The 16036-nt window shown below is 43.4% G+C and overlaps 1 protein-coding gene across 1 annotated transcript in view; it reads left to right on the forward strand.

The window, feature by feature from the left end:
- The first annotated feature begins 8620 nt into the window (after positions 1–8620).
- The window catches only part of LOC120037995 (Fc receptor-like protein 5), a 47834-nt gene continuing 40418 nt past the window's right edge, over positions 8621–16036 (forward strand). Inside the window, exon 1 of the mRNA XM_038983942.1 lies at positions 8621–8694. Coding sequence (XP_038839870.1) covers positions 8661–8694 — 34 coding nt within the window. The 5' untranslated portion in view covers positions 8621–8660. The remainder of the gene's footprint in view (positions 8695–16036) is intronic.

Raw genomic sequence — 16036 nt, forward strand, 5'->3', positions numbered from 1 at the left:
ATGCTTCACGGTTGGGAGGGTGTTCTTGGGGTTGTACTCAACCTTCTTCTTCCTCCAAACACGGCGAGTGGAGTTTAGACCAAAAAGCTCTATTTTTGTCTCATCAGACCACATGACCTTCTCCCATTCCTCCTCTGGATCATCCAGATGGTCATTGGCAAACTTCAGACGGGCCTGGACATGCGCTGGCTTGAGCAGGGGGACCTTGCGTGCGCTGCAGGATTTCAATCCATGACAGCGTAGTGTGTTACTAATGGTTTTCTTTGAGACTGTGGTCCCAGCTCTCTTCAGGTCATTGACCAGGTCCTGCCGTGTAGTTCTGGGCTGATCCCTCACCTTCCTTATGATCATTGATGCCCCACGAGGTGAGATCTTGCATGGAGCCCCAGACCGAGGGTGATTGACCGTCATCTTGAACATCTTCCATTTTCTAATAATTGCGCCAACAGTTGTTGCCTTCTCACCAAGCTGCTTGCCTATTGTCCTGTAGCCCATCCCAGCCTTGTGCAGGTCTACAATTTTATCCCTGATGTCCTTACACAGCTCTCTGGTCTTGGCCATTGTGGAGAGATTGGAGTCTGTTTGATTGAGTGTGTGTACACGTGTCTTTTATACAGGTAACAAGTTCAAACAGGTGCAGTTAATACAGGTAATGAGTGGAGAACAGGAGGGCTTCTAAAAGAAAAACTAACAGGTCTGTGAGAGCCGGAATTCTTACTGGTTGGTAGGTGATCAAATACTTATGTCACGCAATAAAATGCAATTTAATTACTTAAAAATCATACAATGTGATTTTCTGGATTTTTGTTTTAGATTCCGTCTCTCACAGTTGAAGTGTACCTATGATAGAAATTACAGACCTCTACATGCTTTGTAAGTAGGAAAACCTTCAAAATCGGCAGTGTATCAAATACTTGTTCTCCCCACTGTATATGAAATAGCATCACAAAATGGTTCCTACTTTTGCTGATCTTCTATCAGAATGTTGTACAAGGGGTCCTTTGTCCAGAACCGTCGTTGTTTTGGATTCAGAACGTCCTCTTTCCCTCTTGAATTAGCAAGCACACTGGCCATGCAGCGCTAAGCTCTCCAACGTCAACAAAGTCTAACAACGCAACACGCCGAACGTCCCGAATGAAGTTCAATAATCTAATGAAACTATATTGAAAAAACATACTTTAGGATGATATTGTAACATGTATCAAATAAATTCAAAGCCGGAGGTCATATTCGCCCATAACGACAGGTTTCCAGTAGGCAATAACAGGTCCCCCCACGCGCCTTGCAGAAAACAGAAAATGGGTGACACGTTGTTCCAAGAGGGCTTATTCAACGTCAGACAGAGATAATCAACTCATTTTTCCTCTCACTTCCTCTTGACATCCGGGTGAAGGTGTATGACGTGCACGTATAGTCATACGTATCATGCCCATTTATAGGCAGTCACTTGAACAGAAGATAGATTTCAGACTTTCCACTTCCTGGTCACAAAGTGTGCTGCCAAAATAGTTCTGTTTTACCCACAGACAAAATTCAAACGGTTTTAGAAACTAGAGAGTGTTTTCTATCCAATAGTAATAATAATATGCATATTGTACGAGCAAGAATTGAGTACGAGGCCGTTTAAATTGGGCACGTTTTTCCCCAAAAGTGAAAACAGCACCCCCTGTCCTCATCAGGTTAATAACCACGGATTTCAGCTCTAAATATGCACATTTTCGAACAAAACATAAGTGTATGTATAACCTGATGTTACAGGACTGTCATCTGAGGAAGGTTTATGAAGGTTGAAAGAAATTTAGAACCAGGAACAGATATAGCCCTTGGTTCTCTCCTGACCTGACTGCCCTTAACCAACAGAAAAACATCCTATGGCGTTCTGCATTAGCATCGAACAGCCCCCGTGATATGCAACTTTTCAGGGAAGCCAGAAACCAATATACACAGGCAGTTAGAACAGCCAAGGCTAGCTTTTTCAAGCAGAAATTTGCTTCCTGCAACACAAACTCAAAAAAGTTCTGGGACACTGTAAAGTCCATGGAGAATAAGAACACCTCCACCCAGCTTCCAACTGCACTGAAGATAGGAAACACTGTCACCACCGACAAATCCACTATAATTGAGAATTTCAAGAAGCATTTTTCTACGGCTGGCCATGCTTTCCACCTGGCTACCCCTACCCCGGTCAACAGCACTGCCCTCCCCTCTGCTACTCGCCCACGCCTTCCCCATTTCTCTTTCTCCCAAATACAGTCAGCTGATGTTCTGAAAGAGCTGCAAAATCTGGACCCTTACAAATCAGCCGGGCTAGATAATCTGGACCCTTTCTTTCTAAAACTATCTGCTGAAATTGTTGCCACCCCTATTACCAGCCTTTTCAACCTCTCTTTCGTGTCGTCTGAGATTCCCAAAGATTGGAAAGCAGCTGCGGTTATCCCCCTCTTCAAAGGGGGGGACACTCTTGACCCAAACAGCTACAGACCTATATCTATCCTACCCTGCCTTTCTAAGGTCTTCGAAAGCCAAGTCAACAAACAGATCACCGACCATTTCGAATCACACCATACCTTCTCCGCTATGCAATCTGGTTTCAGAGCTGGTCATGGGTGCACCTCAGCCACGCTCAAGGTAAGAAACGATATCTTAACCGCCATCGATACGAAACAATACTGTGCAGCCATATTCATTGACCTGGCCAAGGCTTTTGACTCTGTCAATCACCACATCCTCATCGGCAGACTCGACAGCCTTGGTTTCTCTAATGATTGCCTCACCTGGTTCACCAACTACTTCTCTGATCGAGTTCAGTGTGTCAAATCGGAGGGTCTGTTGTCCGGACCTCTGGCAGTCTCTATGGGGGTGCCACAGGGTTCAATTCTTGGACCGACTCTCTTCTCTGTATACATCAATGATGTCGCTCTTGCTGCTGGTGAGTCTCTGATCCACCTCTACGCAGACGACACTATTCTGTATACTTCTGGCCCTTCTTTTGACACTGTGTTAACAACCCTCCAGGCGAGCTTCAATGCCATACAACTCTCCTTCCGTGGCCTCCAATTGCTCTTAAATACAAGTAAAACTAAATGCATGCTCTTCAACCGATCGCTGCCTGCACCTGCCCGCCTGTCCAACATCACTACTCTGGACGGCTCTGACTTAGAATATGTGGACAACTACAAATACCTAGGTGTCTGGTTAGACTGTAAACTCTTCTTCCAGACTCACATCAAACATCTCCAATCCAAAGTTAAATCTAGAATTGGCTTCCTATTCCGCAACAAAGCATCCTTCACTCATGCTGCCAAACATACCCTTGTAAAACTGACCATCCTACCAATCCTCGACTTCGGTGATGTCATTTACAAAATAGCCTCCAAAACCCTACTCAATAAATTGGATGCAGTCTATCACAGTGCCATCCGTTTTGTCACCAAAGCCCCATATACTACCCACCACTGCGACCTGTACACTCTCGTTGGCTGGCCCTCGCTTCATACTCGTCGCCAAACCCACTGGCTCCAGGTCATCTACAAAACCCTGCTAGGTAAAGTCCCCCCTTATCTCAGCTCGCTGGTCACCATAGCAGCACCTACCTGTAGCACGCGCTCCAGCAGGTATATCTCTCTGGTCACCCCCAAAACCAATTCTTCCTTTGGCCGCCTCTCCTTCCAGTTCTCTGCTGCCAATGACTGGAATGAACTACAAAAATCTCTGAAACTGGAAACACTTATCTCCCTCACTAGCTTTAAGCACCAGCTGTCAGAGCAGCTCATAGATTACTGCACCTGTACATAACCCATCTATAATTTAGCCCAAACAACTACCTCTTTACCTACTGTATTTATTTATTTTGCTCCTTTGCACCCCTTTATTTCTATCTCTACTTTGCACCTTCTTCCACTGCAAACCAACCATTCCAGTGTTTTTTTTACTTGCTATATTGTATTTACTTCGCCACCATGGCCTTTTTTTATATTTTTATATATATATTTTATTTGCCTTCACCTCCCTTATCTCACCTCACTTGCTCACTTTGTATATAGACTTATTTTTCACTGTATTATTGACTGTATGTTTGTTTTACTCCATGTGTAACTATGTGTTGTTGTATGTGTCGAACTGCTTTGCTTTATCTTGGCCAGGTCGCAATTGTAAATGAGAACGTGTTCTCAATTTGCCTACCTGGTTAAATAAAGGTGAAATAAAATAAAAATAAAAAAGGTTAGTGAAATTTAATATATTTTGCTGGTTTATTCGCTAACGCTAACGTGCCTATTGCTATCGCTAACGTGCCTTGATGAATGAATGCGGTAGTGTGGTAGGCTATTGTAGTAAGCTAATATAATGCTATATTGTGTTTTCGCTGTAAAACACTTAAAAAATCTAAAATATTGGCTGTATTCACAAGATCTTTGTCTTTCATTTGCTATACACCATGTATTTTTCAGAAATGTTTTATGATGAGTATTTCGGTATGTCACGTTGGTGTCTGTAATTATTCTGGCTGCTTTCGGTGCAATTTCTGATTGTAGCCGCAATGTAAACTATGATTTATACCTGAAATATGCACATTTTTCGAACAAAACATAGATTTATTGTATAACATGTTATAAGACTGTCATCTGATTAAGTTGTTTTTTGGTTTCTTTGGTTTGTTCTAGGTTAGTTTGGTTGATTTTGTGCATGCTACCTGTGCTGTGAAAAATGGCTGTGCTTTTTTCTATTTGTTGGTGAGCTAACATAAATATATATTGTGTTTTCCCTGTAAAACATTTAAAAAATCGGACATGTTGGCTGGATTCACAAGATGTGTATCTTTCATTAGCTGTATTGGACTTGTTAATGTGTGAAAGTTTTAAATATTTCTAAAAAATATATTTTGAATTTCGCGCTCTGCCTTTTCAGTGGAATGTGGGAGGAGTTCCGCCTGCGGAACCCCAGAGTCAGACAGGTTAATTATTTATGAGACTGAGTTTAAGGTTAACCAATGTTATTGTTAAATAAATTACAGTGGACTCCTGGGGGAGAGAGCTTATTAGTAAAGAAAGGATTTGATATGGTTAGCATTTGTTTTGGCCATTAGAAGATTTTTATTTAAATAGTATTAAAATTGACAGGGGTATATGACATGTGTGATGATTTGGGATTATTGATAGGATGGAGATAGGTTGATTAAGGTTATGTAAGGACTTTAGAGATTGACACTATAAGACATGTTGTTTTTTTAAATCCATGATTTTAGACAAAGCCAAAACAGTGAGACACTTAGTTAATATTTGGATGGAACACATAGTTGTTATTGACTATTATGAGAAAAAGGCATACAGAGGGGTCTGCCACGCACTGTTGAGATCTTGAAGGTTTGAAGGGTGGAGATCGAGCCAGGTGCCATGAAACCGGCTCTACGCATCTGGTTACCAGTGCGTCTCCTTGGGCCAGGGTACATGGCACCAGCCCTACGTATGGTGTCTCCCATACGTGTACATAGCCCAGTGTGGCTTATTCCACCTCGCCGCACGGGCATGGCCACAGGGGGTATTCGGCCAGGTAGGGTTGGGCAGGCTCGGTGCTCGAGACCTGTAGTTCGCCTCCACAGTCCGGTCTATCCGGTGCCTTCTCCACGTACCAGTCCGCCTGTGGCAGCCCCTCGCACCAGCCCAGTACCACCAGTGCCAACACCACGCACCAGGCTTCCTGTGCGTCTCCAGAGCCCTGTGGGTCCTGTTCTTCCTCCCTGCACTCGCCCAGTGGTGCGTGTCCCCAGTCCGGTACCACCAGTTCCGGCACCACGCACCAAGCCTCCTGTGCGTCTCCAGAGCCCTGTACGCCCTGTTCCTGCTCCCCACACTCGCCCAGTGGTGCGTGTTCCCAGCCCGGTACCACCAGTTCCGGCACCAAACACCAGGCCTACTGTGCGCCTCAGCAGGCCAGAGTCTTCCGTCTGCCCAGCGCCGCCTGAGCTGTCCGTCTGCCCAGCGCCGTCTGAGCCGCCCGTCTGCCCAGCGCCGTCTGAGCCGCCCGTCTGCCCAGCGCCGTCTGAGCCGCCCGTCTGCCCAGCGCCATCTGAGCCGCCCGTCTATCCTGAGCCGTCAGAGCCGCCCGTCTGTCCTGTCCCGTCAGAGCCGCCCGTCTGTCCTGAGCTGTCAGAGCCGCCCGTCTGTCAGAAGCCGCTAGAGCCGTCCGTCAGTCAGGAGCCGCCAGAGCCATCGTCAGTCAGGAGCCGCCAGAGCCGTCCGCCAGTCAGGAGCCGCCAGAGCCGCCCGCCAGTCAGGAGCCGCCAGAGCCGCCCGCCAGTCAGGAGCCGCCAGAGCCGCCCGCCAGTCAGGAGCTGCCCTTCAGTCATGAGCTGCCCTTCAGTCCGGAGCTGCCCTTCAGTCCGAAGCTGCCCTTCAGTCCGGAGCTGCCCTTCAGTCCGGAGCTGTCCTCAGTACTGAGCTACCTCTCAGTCATGAGCTACCTCTCAGTCATGAGCTACCCCTCAGTCATGAGCTACCCCTCAGTCCTGAGCTATCCCTCAGTCCTGAGCTGCCCCTCAGTCCTGAGCTGCCCCTCAGTCCGGAGCTGCTCTTCAGTCCAGTGGGGCCCTTTATTAGGGTTCCCAGGCCAAGGTCGGCGGCGAGGATCGCCGCTCAAAGGACGCTAAGAAAGTGGACAAAGACAATGGTGGAGTGGGGTCCACGTCCAGCGCCAGAGCCGCCACCGCGGAGAGATGCCCACCCAGACCCTCCCCTATAGGTTCAGGTTTTGCGGCCGGAGTCCGCACCTTGGGGGTGGGTACTGTCACGTTCTGACCTTAATTTCCTCTGTTTTGTCTTTATTTAGTATGGTCAGGGCGTGAGTTGGGGTGGGCAGTCTATGTTTGTATTTCTATGTTTTGCTATTTCTGTGTTTGGCCTGATATGGTTCTCAATCAGAGGCAGCTGTCAATTGTTGTCCCCGATTGGGAACCATATTTAGGTAGCCTGTTTTGTGTTGGGTTTTGTGGGTGGTTGTCTTCAGTCTTCGTGTGACAGAACTGACAGAACTGTTTCGGTTTTTCACATTTGTTGTTTTTGTATTTTGAGTGTTCACTTTTATTAAATCAAGATGAACAATTACCCACATTGGTCCTCCGATCCTTCTAATTTCTCCTCCTCAGACGAGGAGGCAGACGAGAGCCGTTACAATAATTAAAAATCCTCAAATATAAAAGTATTATACACCATTTTAAAGATAAACGTCTTGTTAATCCAGCCGCTGTGTCAGATTTCAAAAAGGCTTTACATTGAAAGCACACCACGCGAATATGTTAGGTCAGCGCCTAGCCACAAAACCATACAGCCATTTTCCAACCAAGGAGAGGTGTCACAAAAGTCAGAATAGCGTTAAAATTAATCACTTACCTTTGATGATCTTCATCTGGTGGCACTCATAGGACATGTTACACAATACATTTTTTGTTTTGTTCTATAATGTCCCTCTTTATGTCCAAAAAACGTTTTTTGGTGCAGTAATCCAAAGGCACAATGTGCACTATCAACATTTAGACGAAAAGTCAAAAAAGTACAATACAAGTATGTAGAAACATATCAAACGATGTTTAAAATCAATCTTAAGGTTGTTTTTGTCATAAATAATTTATCATATTTCAACCGGACAATAGCTTCTTCAATAGAAAAGGAGAAACAAGAAAGGCGCGTTCCCAATCATGCGCATGAAATTTCCACTGTCCACTCATTGAAAGTGCTGTATCTCCCTCATTCTTCTGAGTAAAAGCCTGAAACAATGCCTAAAGACTGGTCACATGTTGAGGAAGCCAATGAGATCGTGAACTGCGTCCTAAGTCTTTGTATGGTGGATAGGCTCTCAAAGGAAAAACAGCCTTTCAAAATAATAGTACTTCCTGGATGGATTTTCCTCAGGTTTTCGCGTGCACTATCAGTTTTGTTATACTCACAGACATGATTTTATCCGTTTTGGAAACGTTTTCTATCCAAATCTACCACTTATATGCATATCCTAGCTTCTGGGCCTGAGTAGCAGGCAGTTTAATTTGGGCACGCTTTTCATTCAAAATTCCGAATGCTGCCACCCCGGTGAAGATAATGTCAGGTGGTATTACAGCTAGAGAGGACAGGAACAAGGTAGTGTAGTGAACAACATTGTATTGGTTCTTCTCTGGTTCTCTGTAATATTACAGCTACAGATCAGGCTACTAACTAGTAAGATGTCAACTAGGCAAAGATGCATAAACTGAACAGAAGAGGGAGCCATTTAGCAGAGTTGGGTCCAATGAAGAAAAGCACCATGGTCCATCCCTAGCCTCTACTCCCTAGCCCCTACTCCCTAGACCCTACTCCCTAGACCCTACTCTCGAGCCTTTAGCTCCTCCTCCCTATAGTAGTGACTGATAGTAGGGGTTAGAGGTCAATCCTCTCAGAATAACACAGTTGAGCACATGGGAATGGTTGGCTTTAACGGATTTGACCCTAGTCCAGGCGTGGGAGGAGTGGCAATGAAAGAATATACAGTGGTAGCGGAGGAAGTAAAGACAAGACAATCTACTCTCTCTTCCTCTGTTTCATCATGTCAGCAGGGCCGTGTGTGTGTGGTCAGAACAGGAAAGAGGCGTACTGTCTATAAGTCTAAAACTGGAGTTCAGTCTCACTCATCATCAAAACATGAGAGAACTGACACCACTCTGCTGGCAGCTCTGTAAGTACTCATTATCTCTCTCTCTCTCTGTATCTCTCTCTCTCTCTCTCTCTCTCTATCTCACTCTCTCTATCTCTCTCTCTCTCTCTCTCTCTCTCTCTCTCTCTCTCTCTCTCTCTCTCTCTCTCTCTCTCTCTCTCTCTCTCTCTCTCTCTCTCTCTCTCTCTCTCTCTCTCTCTCTCTCTCTCTCTGTATCTCTCTCTCTCTCTGTATCTCTCTGTCTCTGTCTCTGTCTCTGTCTCTCTCTCTCTCTCTCTCTCTCTCGCTCTCTCTCTCTCTCTCCCCTTTTCTCTCTCTTTGTCTGTGTGTCGCGGCAGGTGAGACAGAGCACTTGTGTCTTATACTCGGTGATTATCTGGTTTAATATCTGTGTGGTTTAATATCTGTGTGGTTTAATATCTGTGTGGCTTAAAATCGTGTGGCTTAATCCACTGAATGTCCAAAATATTAGGAACACATTCATACACACATCAAAATACATAAAACACAAAGGAAAACACAATAATCAAAAATAGTTACAATCTTCATTAAAAAGGTCTCCTAACAACTGTCTGAAATACCCTATAGGCAAAAATTTCTCCTAATGTAAACTGTATTGTAGATCATTTCACAGCAAGGCACAAGGAAGCCAAAAGAGTCTCCACCTAACTCTCTAGACACTAAAGGAGTCTCCACCTAACTCTCTAGACACTAAAGGAGTCTCCACCTAACTCTCTAGACACTAAAGGAGTCTCACCTAACTCTCTAGACACTAAAGGAGTCTCCACCTAACTCTCTAGACACTAAAGGAGTCTCCACCTAACTCTCTAGACACTTAAGGCGTCTCCACCTAACTCTCTAGACACTAAAGGCGTCTCCACCTAACTCTCTAGACACTAAAGGAGTCTCCACCTAACTCTCTAGACACTAAAGGAGTCTCCACCTAACTCTCTAGACACTAAATTAGTCTCCACCTAACTCTCTAGACACTAAAGGCATCTCCACCTAACTCTCTAGACACTAAAGGAGTCTCCACCTAACTCTCTAGACACTAAAGGAGTCTCCACCTAACTCTCTAGACACTGAAGGAGTCTCCACCTAACTCTCTAGACACTAAAGGAGTCTCCACCTAACTCTCTAGACACTAAAGGAGTCTCCACCTAACTCTCTAGACACTAAAGGAGTCTCCACCTAACTCTCTAGACACTAAAGGTCTAGGGATTTAACATTAGAGGCATCTGAACTTTGATACATAGTATCACCATAACAACAGGTAGAAAGGTTAATAAATAGTATCACCATAACAACAAGAGGTAGACAGGTTGTTAAATAGTATCACCATAACAACAACAGGTAGGAAGGTTGATAAATAGTATCACCATAACAACAAGAGGTAGACAGGTTGTTAAATAGTATCACCATAACAACAACAGGTAGAAATGTTGTTAAATAGTATCACCATAACAACAACAGGTAGACAGGTTGTTAAATAGTATCACCATAACAACAGCAGGTAGACAGGTTGATAAATCGTATCACCATAACAACAACAGGTAGAAAGGTTGATAAATAGTATCACCATAACAACAAGAGGTAGACAGGTTGTTAAATAGTATCACCATAACAACAACAGGTAGGAAGGTTGATAAATAGTATCACCATAACAACAAGAGGTAGACAGGTTGTTAAATAGTATCACCATAACAACAACAGGTAGAAATGTTGTTAAATAGTATCACCATAACAACAACAGGTAGACAGGTTGTTAAATAGTATCACCATAACAACAACAGGTAGACAGGTTGTTAAATAGTATCACCATAACAACAACAGGTAGACAGGTTGTTAAATAGTATCACCATAACTACAACAGGTAGACAGGTTGTTAAATAGTATCACCATAACAACAACAGGTAGAAAGGTTGATAAATAGTATCACCATAACAACAACAGGTAGAAAGGTTGTTAAATAGTATCACCATAACAACAACAGGTAGAAAGGTTGTTAAATAGTATCACCATAACAACAACAGGTAGAAAGGTTGATAAATAGTATCACCATAACAACAACAGGTAGAAAGGTTGTTAAATAGTATCACCATAACAACAACAGGTAGAAAGGTTGTTAAATAGTATCACCATAACAACAGGTAGAAAGGTTGATAAATAGTATCACCATAACAACAGGTGGAAAGGTTGATAAATAGTATCACCATAACAACAACAGGTAGAAAGGTTGATAAATAGTATCACCATAACAACAGGGAGAAAGGTTGTTAAATAGTATCACCATAACAACAGGTAGAAAGGTTGATAAATAGTATCACCATAACAACAGGTAGAAAGGTTGTTAAATAGTATCACCATAACAACAGGTAGAAAGGTTGTTAAATAGTATCACCATAACAACAACAGGTATAAAGGTTGATAAATAGTATCACCATAACAACAACAGGTAGAAAGGTTGATAAATAGTATCACCATAACAACAGGTAGAAAGGTTGATAAATAGTATCACCATAACAACAACAGGTAGAAAGGTTGATAAATAGTATCACCATAACAACAACAGGTAGAAAGGTTGTTAAATAGTATCACCATAACAACAACAGGTAGAAAGGTTGATAAATAGTATCACCATAACAACAACAGGTAGAAAGGTTGATAAATAGTATCACCATAACAACAACAGGTAGAAAGGTTGATAAATAGTATCACCATAACAACAGGTAGAAAGGTTGATAAATAGTATCACCATAACAACAACAGGTAGAAAGGTTGATAAATAGTATCACCATAACAACAGGTAGAAAGGTTGATAAATAGTATCACCATAACAACAACAGGTAGAAAGGTTGATAAATAGTATCACCATAACAACAGGTAGAAAGGTTGTTAAATAGTATCACCATAACAACAACAGGTAGAAAGGTTGATAAATAGTATCACCATAACAACAACAGGTATAAAGGTTGATAAATAGTATCACCATAACAACAACAGGTAGAAAGGTTGATAAATAGTATCACCATAACAACAACAGGTAGAAAGGTTGATAAATAGTATCACCATAACAACAGGTAGAAAGGTTGATAAATAGTATCACCATAACAACAGGTAGAAAGGTTGATAAATAGTATCACCATAACAACAACAGGTAGAAAGGTTGATAAATAGTATCACCATAACAACAACAGGTAGAAAGGTTGATAAATAGTATCACCATAACAACAACAGGTAGAAAGGTTGATAAATAGTATCACCATAACAACAGGTAGAAAGGTTGATAAATAGTATCACCATAACAACAGGTAGAAAGGTTGATAAATAGTATCACCATAACAACAGGTAGAAAGGTTGATAAATAGTATCACCATAACAACAGGTAGAAAGGTTGATAAATAGTATCACCATAACAACAGGTAGAAAGGTTTCTGTAAAAAAGCCCACTTTGGATCTTAGTTTCTTAAACTTTACATAAAAATACTTGTTGTATGGCAAATGAAAGATACACTGGTTCTTAATGCAACCGCTGTGTTAGATTTTTTAAAATAACTTTAGTACGAAATACAGCTTGCGTTATTGCGAGACAGCGCTCACCAAAACGGCGGAGAATAGGACTCAACATTTTACACAGAAATACGAAATAACATCATAAATGTTTTCTTACTTTTGTTGAGATTCCATCAGAATGTTGTACAAGGAATCCTTGGTCCAGAATAAATCGTTGTTTGGTTTTAGAATGTCCATTTCTTCTGTCGAATTAGCAACCTTAGCTAGCCATGTGGCGCGAACATGCCCATTAACTCTTGGCGCAAAGAACGTAAAATTCCAAAGTCCCAATAAACGTTGAATAAACTGATAAAACCTTGTTGAAAAAACCTACTTTATGATGTTATTATCACATGTATCAAATAAAATCAGAGCCGGAGATATTCGCCGTGTAAACCGAATGCTTTTCAGAAGCCAATGTCGAGCTCCGTCGCGCGCCTTGGTAGACAAAGAATATTCCTGACCTGCCACTCCAAAAGCTCTTGTTCTGCCTCAGATCAAGCTAGACACCCCATTCCACCTTCCACTGCCTGTTGACATCTAGTGGAAGGCGTATGAAGTGCATGCATATCGATAAATATAACGCAATTGAATAGGCAAGGCCTTACACAGACACCCATTTTCAGAATTTTCACTTCCTGTTTGGAAGTTTGCTGCCAAATGAGTTCTGTTTTACTCACAGATATAATTCAAACAGTTTTAGAAACTTGAGAGTGTTTTCTATCCAATAGTAATAATAATATGCATATTGTATGATCTAGAATAGAGTACGAGGCCGTTTAAATTGGGCACGATTTTTTCCAAAGTGAAAACAGCGCCCCCCTGTTGACAAGAAGTTTAATGTGAGTCTGGAAGGAGAGTTTACAGTCTAACCAGACACCTAGGTATTTGTAGTTGTCCACATATTCTAAGTCAGAACCGTCCAGAGTAGTGATGCTGGACGGGCGGGCAGGTGCAGACAGCGATCGGTTGAAGAGCACACATTTAGTTTTACTTGCATTTAAGAGCAGTTGGAGGCCACTTAACTCCGGATGTGCTACCTGTCCCAGACCTGCTGTTTTCAACTCTCTAGAGACAGCAGGAGCGGTAGAGATACTCTGAATGATCGGCTATGAAAAGCCAACTGACATTTATTCCTGAGGTGCTGACCTGTTGCACCCTCGACATCCACTGTGATTATTATTATTTGACCATGCTGGTCATCTATGAACATTTGAACATCTTGGCCATGTTCTGTTATAATCTCCACCCGGCACAGCCAGAAGAGGACTGGCCACCCCTCACAGCCTGGTTCCTCTTTAGGTTTCTTCCTAGGTTCTCGCCTTTCTAGGGAGTTTTTCCTAGCCACTGTGCTTCTACACCTGCATTGCTTGCTGTTTGGGGTTTTAGGCTGGGTTTCTGTACAGGACTTTGAGATATCAGCTGATGTAAGAAGGGCTTTATAAATCAATTTGATTTGACTTAAGGAGTGTTATATGGCATTGAAGCTCGTCTGTAGGTTAGTTAACACAGTGTCCAAAGAATGGCCAGAAGTATACAAAATGGTGTCATCTGCATAGAGGTGGATCAGAGACTCACCAGCAGCAAGAGCGACATCATTGATGTATGCAGAGAAAAGAGTCGGCCAGAGAATTGAACCCTGTGGCACCCCCATAGAGACTGCCAGAGGTCCAGACAACAGGTCCTCCGATTTGACACACTGAACTCTATCAGAGAAGTAGTTGGTGAACCAGGTGAGGCAGTCATTTGAGAAACCAAGGCTGTTGAGTCTGCCGATAAGAATGTGGTGATTGACATAGTCGAATGCCTTGGCCAGGTCGATGAATACGGCTATACAGTATTGTCTTTTATCGATGGTGGTTAGGATGACGTTTAGGACCTTTGAGAGTGGCTGAGGTGCACCCATGACCAGCTCGGAACCAGATTGCATAGCAGAGAAGGTACGGTGGGATTCGAAATGGTCGGTGATCTGTTAACGTGGCTTTTGAAGACCATAGAAAGGCAGGGTAGGATAGATATAGGTCTGTAATACAGAGTCATGAGGGCATGGAACTCGTTTCCATCTTATATACAGTATTATACAGAGTCGTGAACTCCCTTCCATCTCATATACAGTATTATACAGAGTCGTGAACTCCCTTCCATCTCATATACAGTATTATACAGAGTCGTGAACTCCCTTCCATCTCATATACAGTATTATACAGAGTCATGAACTCCCTTCCATCTAATATACAGTATTATAAAGAGTTGTGAACTCCCTTCCATCTCATATACAGTATTATACAGAGTCATGAACTCCCTTCCATCTAATATACAGTATTATACAGTCATGAACTCCCTTCCATCTAATATACAGTATTATACAGAGTTATGAACTCCCTTCCATCTAATATACAGTATTATACAGAGCCATGAACTCCCTTCCATCTAACTAGCTGTCTCCATGGTATTAGACCCTAGTTAGACTAGCTGTCTCCATGGTATCAGACCCCAGTTAGACTAGCTGTCTCCATGGCATCAGACCCCAGTTAGACTAGCTGTCTCCATGGCATCAGACCTCAGTTAGACCAGCTGTCTCCATGGCATCAGACCCCAGTTAGACTAGCTGTCTCCATGGCGTCAGACCCCAGTTAGACTAGCTGTCTCCATGGTATCAGACCCCAGTTAGACTAGCTGTCTCCATGGTATCAGACACCAGTTAGACTAGCTGTCTCCATGGTATCAGACCCCAGTTAGACTAGCTGTCTCCATGGTATCAGACCCCAGTTAGACTAGCTGTCTCCATGGTATCAGACCCCAGTTAGACTAGCTGTCTCCATGGTATCAGACCCCAGTTAGACTAGCTGTCTCCATGGTATCAGACCACAGTTAGACTAGCTGTCTCCATGGTATCAGACCCCAGTTAGACTAGCTGTCTCCATGGTATCAGACCACAGTAAGACTAGCTGTCTCCATGGTATCAGACCCCAGTTAGACTAGCTATCTCCATGGTATCAGACCCCAGTTAGACTAGCTGTCTCCATGGTATCAGACCACAGTAAGACTAGCTGTCTCCATGGTATCAGACCCCAGTTAGACTAGCTGTCTCTATGGTATCAGACCCTAGTTAGACTAGCTGTCTCCATGGTATCAGACCCCAGTTAGACTAGCTGTCTCCATGGCATCAGACCCCAGTTAGACTAGCTGTCTCCATGGTATCAGACCCCAGTTAGACTAGCTGTCTCCATGGTATCAGACCCCAGTTAGACTAGCTGTCTCCATGGTATCAGACCCCAGTAAGACTAGCTGTCTCCATGGTATCAGACCCCAGTTAGACTAGCTGTCTCCATGGTATCAGACCCCAGTTAGACTAGCTGTCTCCATGGTATCAGACCCCAGTTAGACTAGCTGTCTCCATGGTATCAGACCCCAGTTAGACTAGCTGTCTCCATGGTATCAGACCCCAGTTAGACTAGCTGTCTCCATGGTATCAGACCCCAGTTAGATTAGCTGTCTCCATGGTATCAGACCACAGTTAGACTAGCTGTCTCCATGGTATCAGACCCCAGTTAGACTAGCTGTCTCCATGGTATCAGACCTCAGTTAGACTAGCTGTCTCCATGGCATCAGACCCCAGTTAGACTAGCTGTCTCCATGGTATCAGACCTCAGTTAGACTAGCTGTCTCCATGGCATCAGACCCCAGTAAGACTAGCTGTCTCCATGGTATCAGACCCCAGTTAGACTAGCTGTCTCCATGGTATCAGACCCCAGTCAGACTAGCTATCTCCATGGTATCAGACCCCAGTTAGACTAGCTATCTCCATGGT

This window comes from Salvelinus namaycush, unplaced genomic scaffold (assembly GCF_016432855.1).
Source record: "Salvelinus namaycush isolate Seneca unplaced genomic scaffold, SaNama_1.0 Scaffold201, whole genome shotgun sequence".
NCBI lineage: Eukaryota > Metazoa > Chordata > Actinopteri > Salmoniformes > Salmonidae > Salvelinus > Salvelinus namaycush.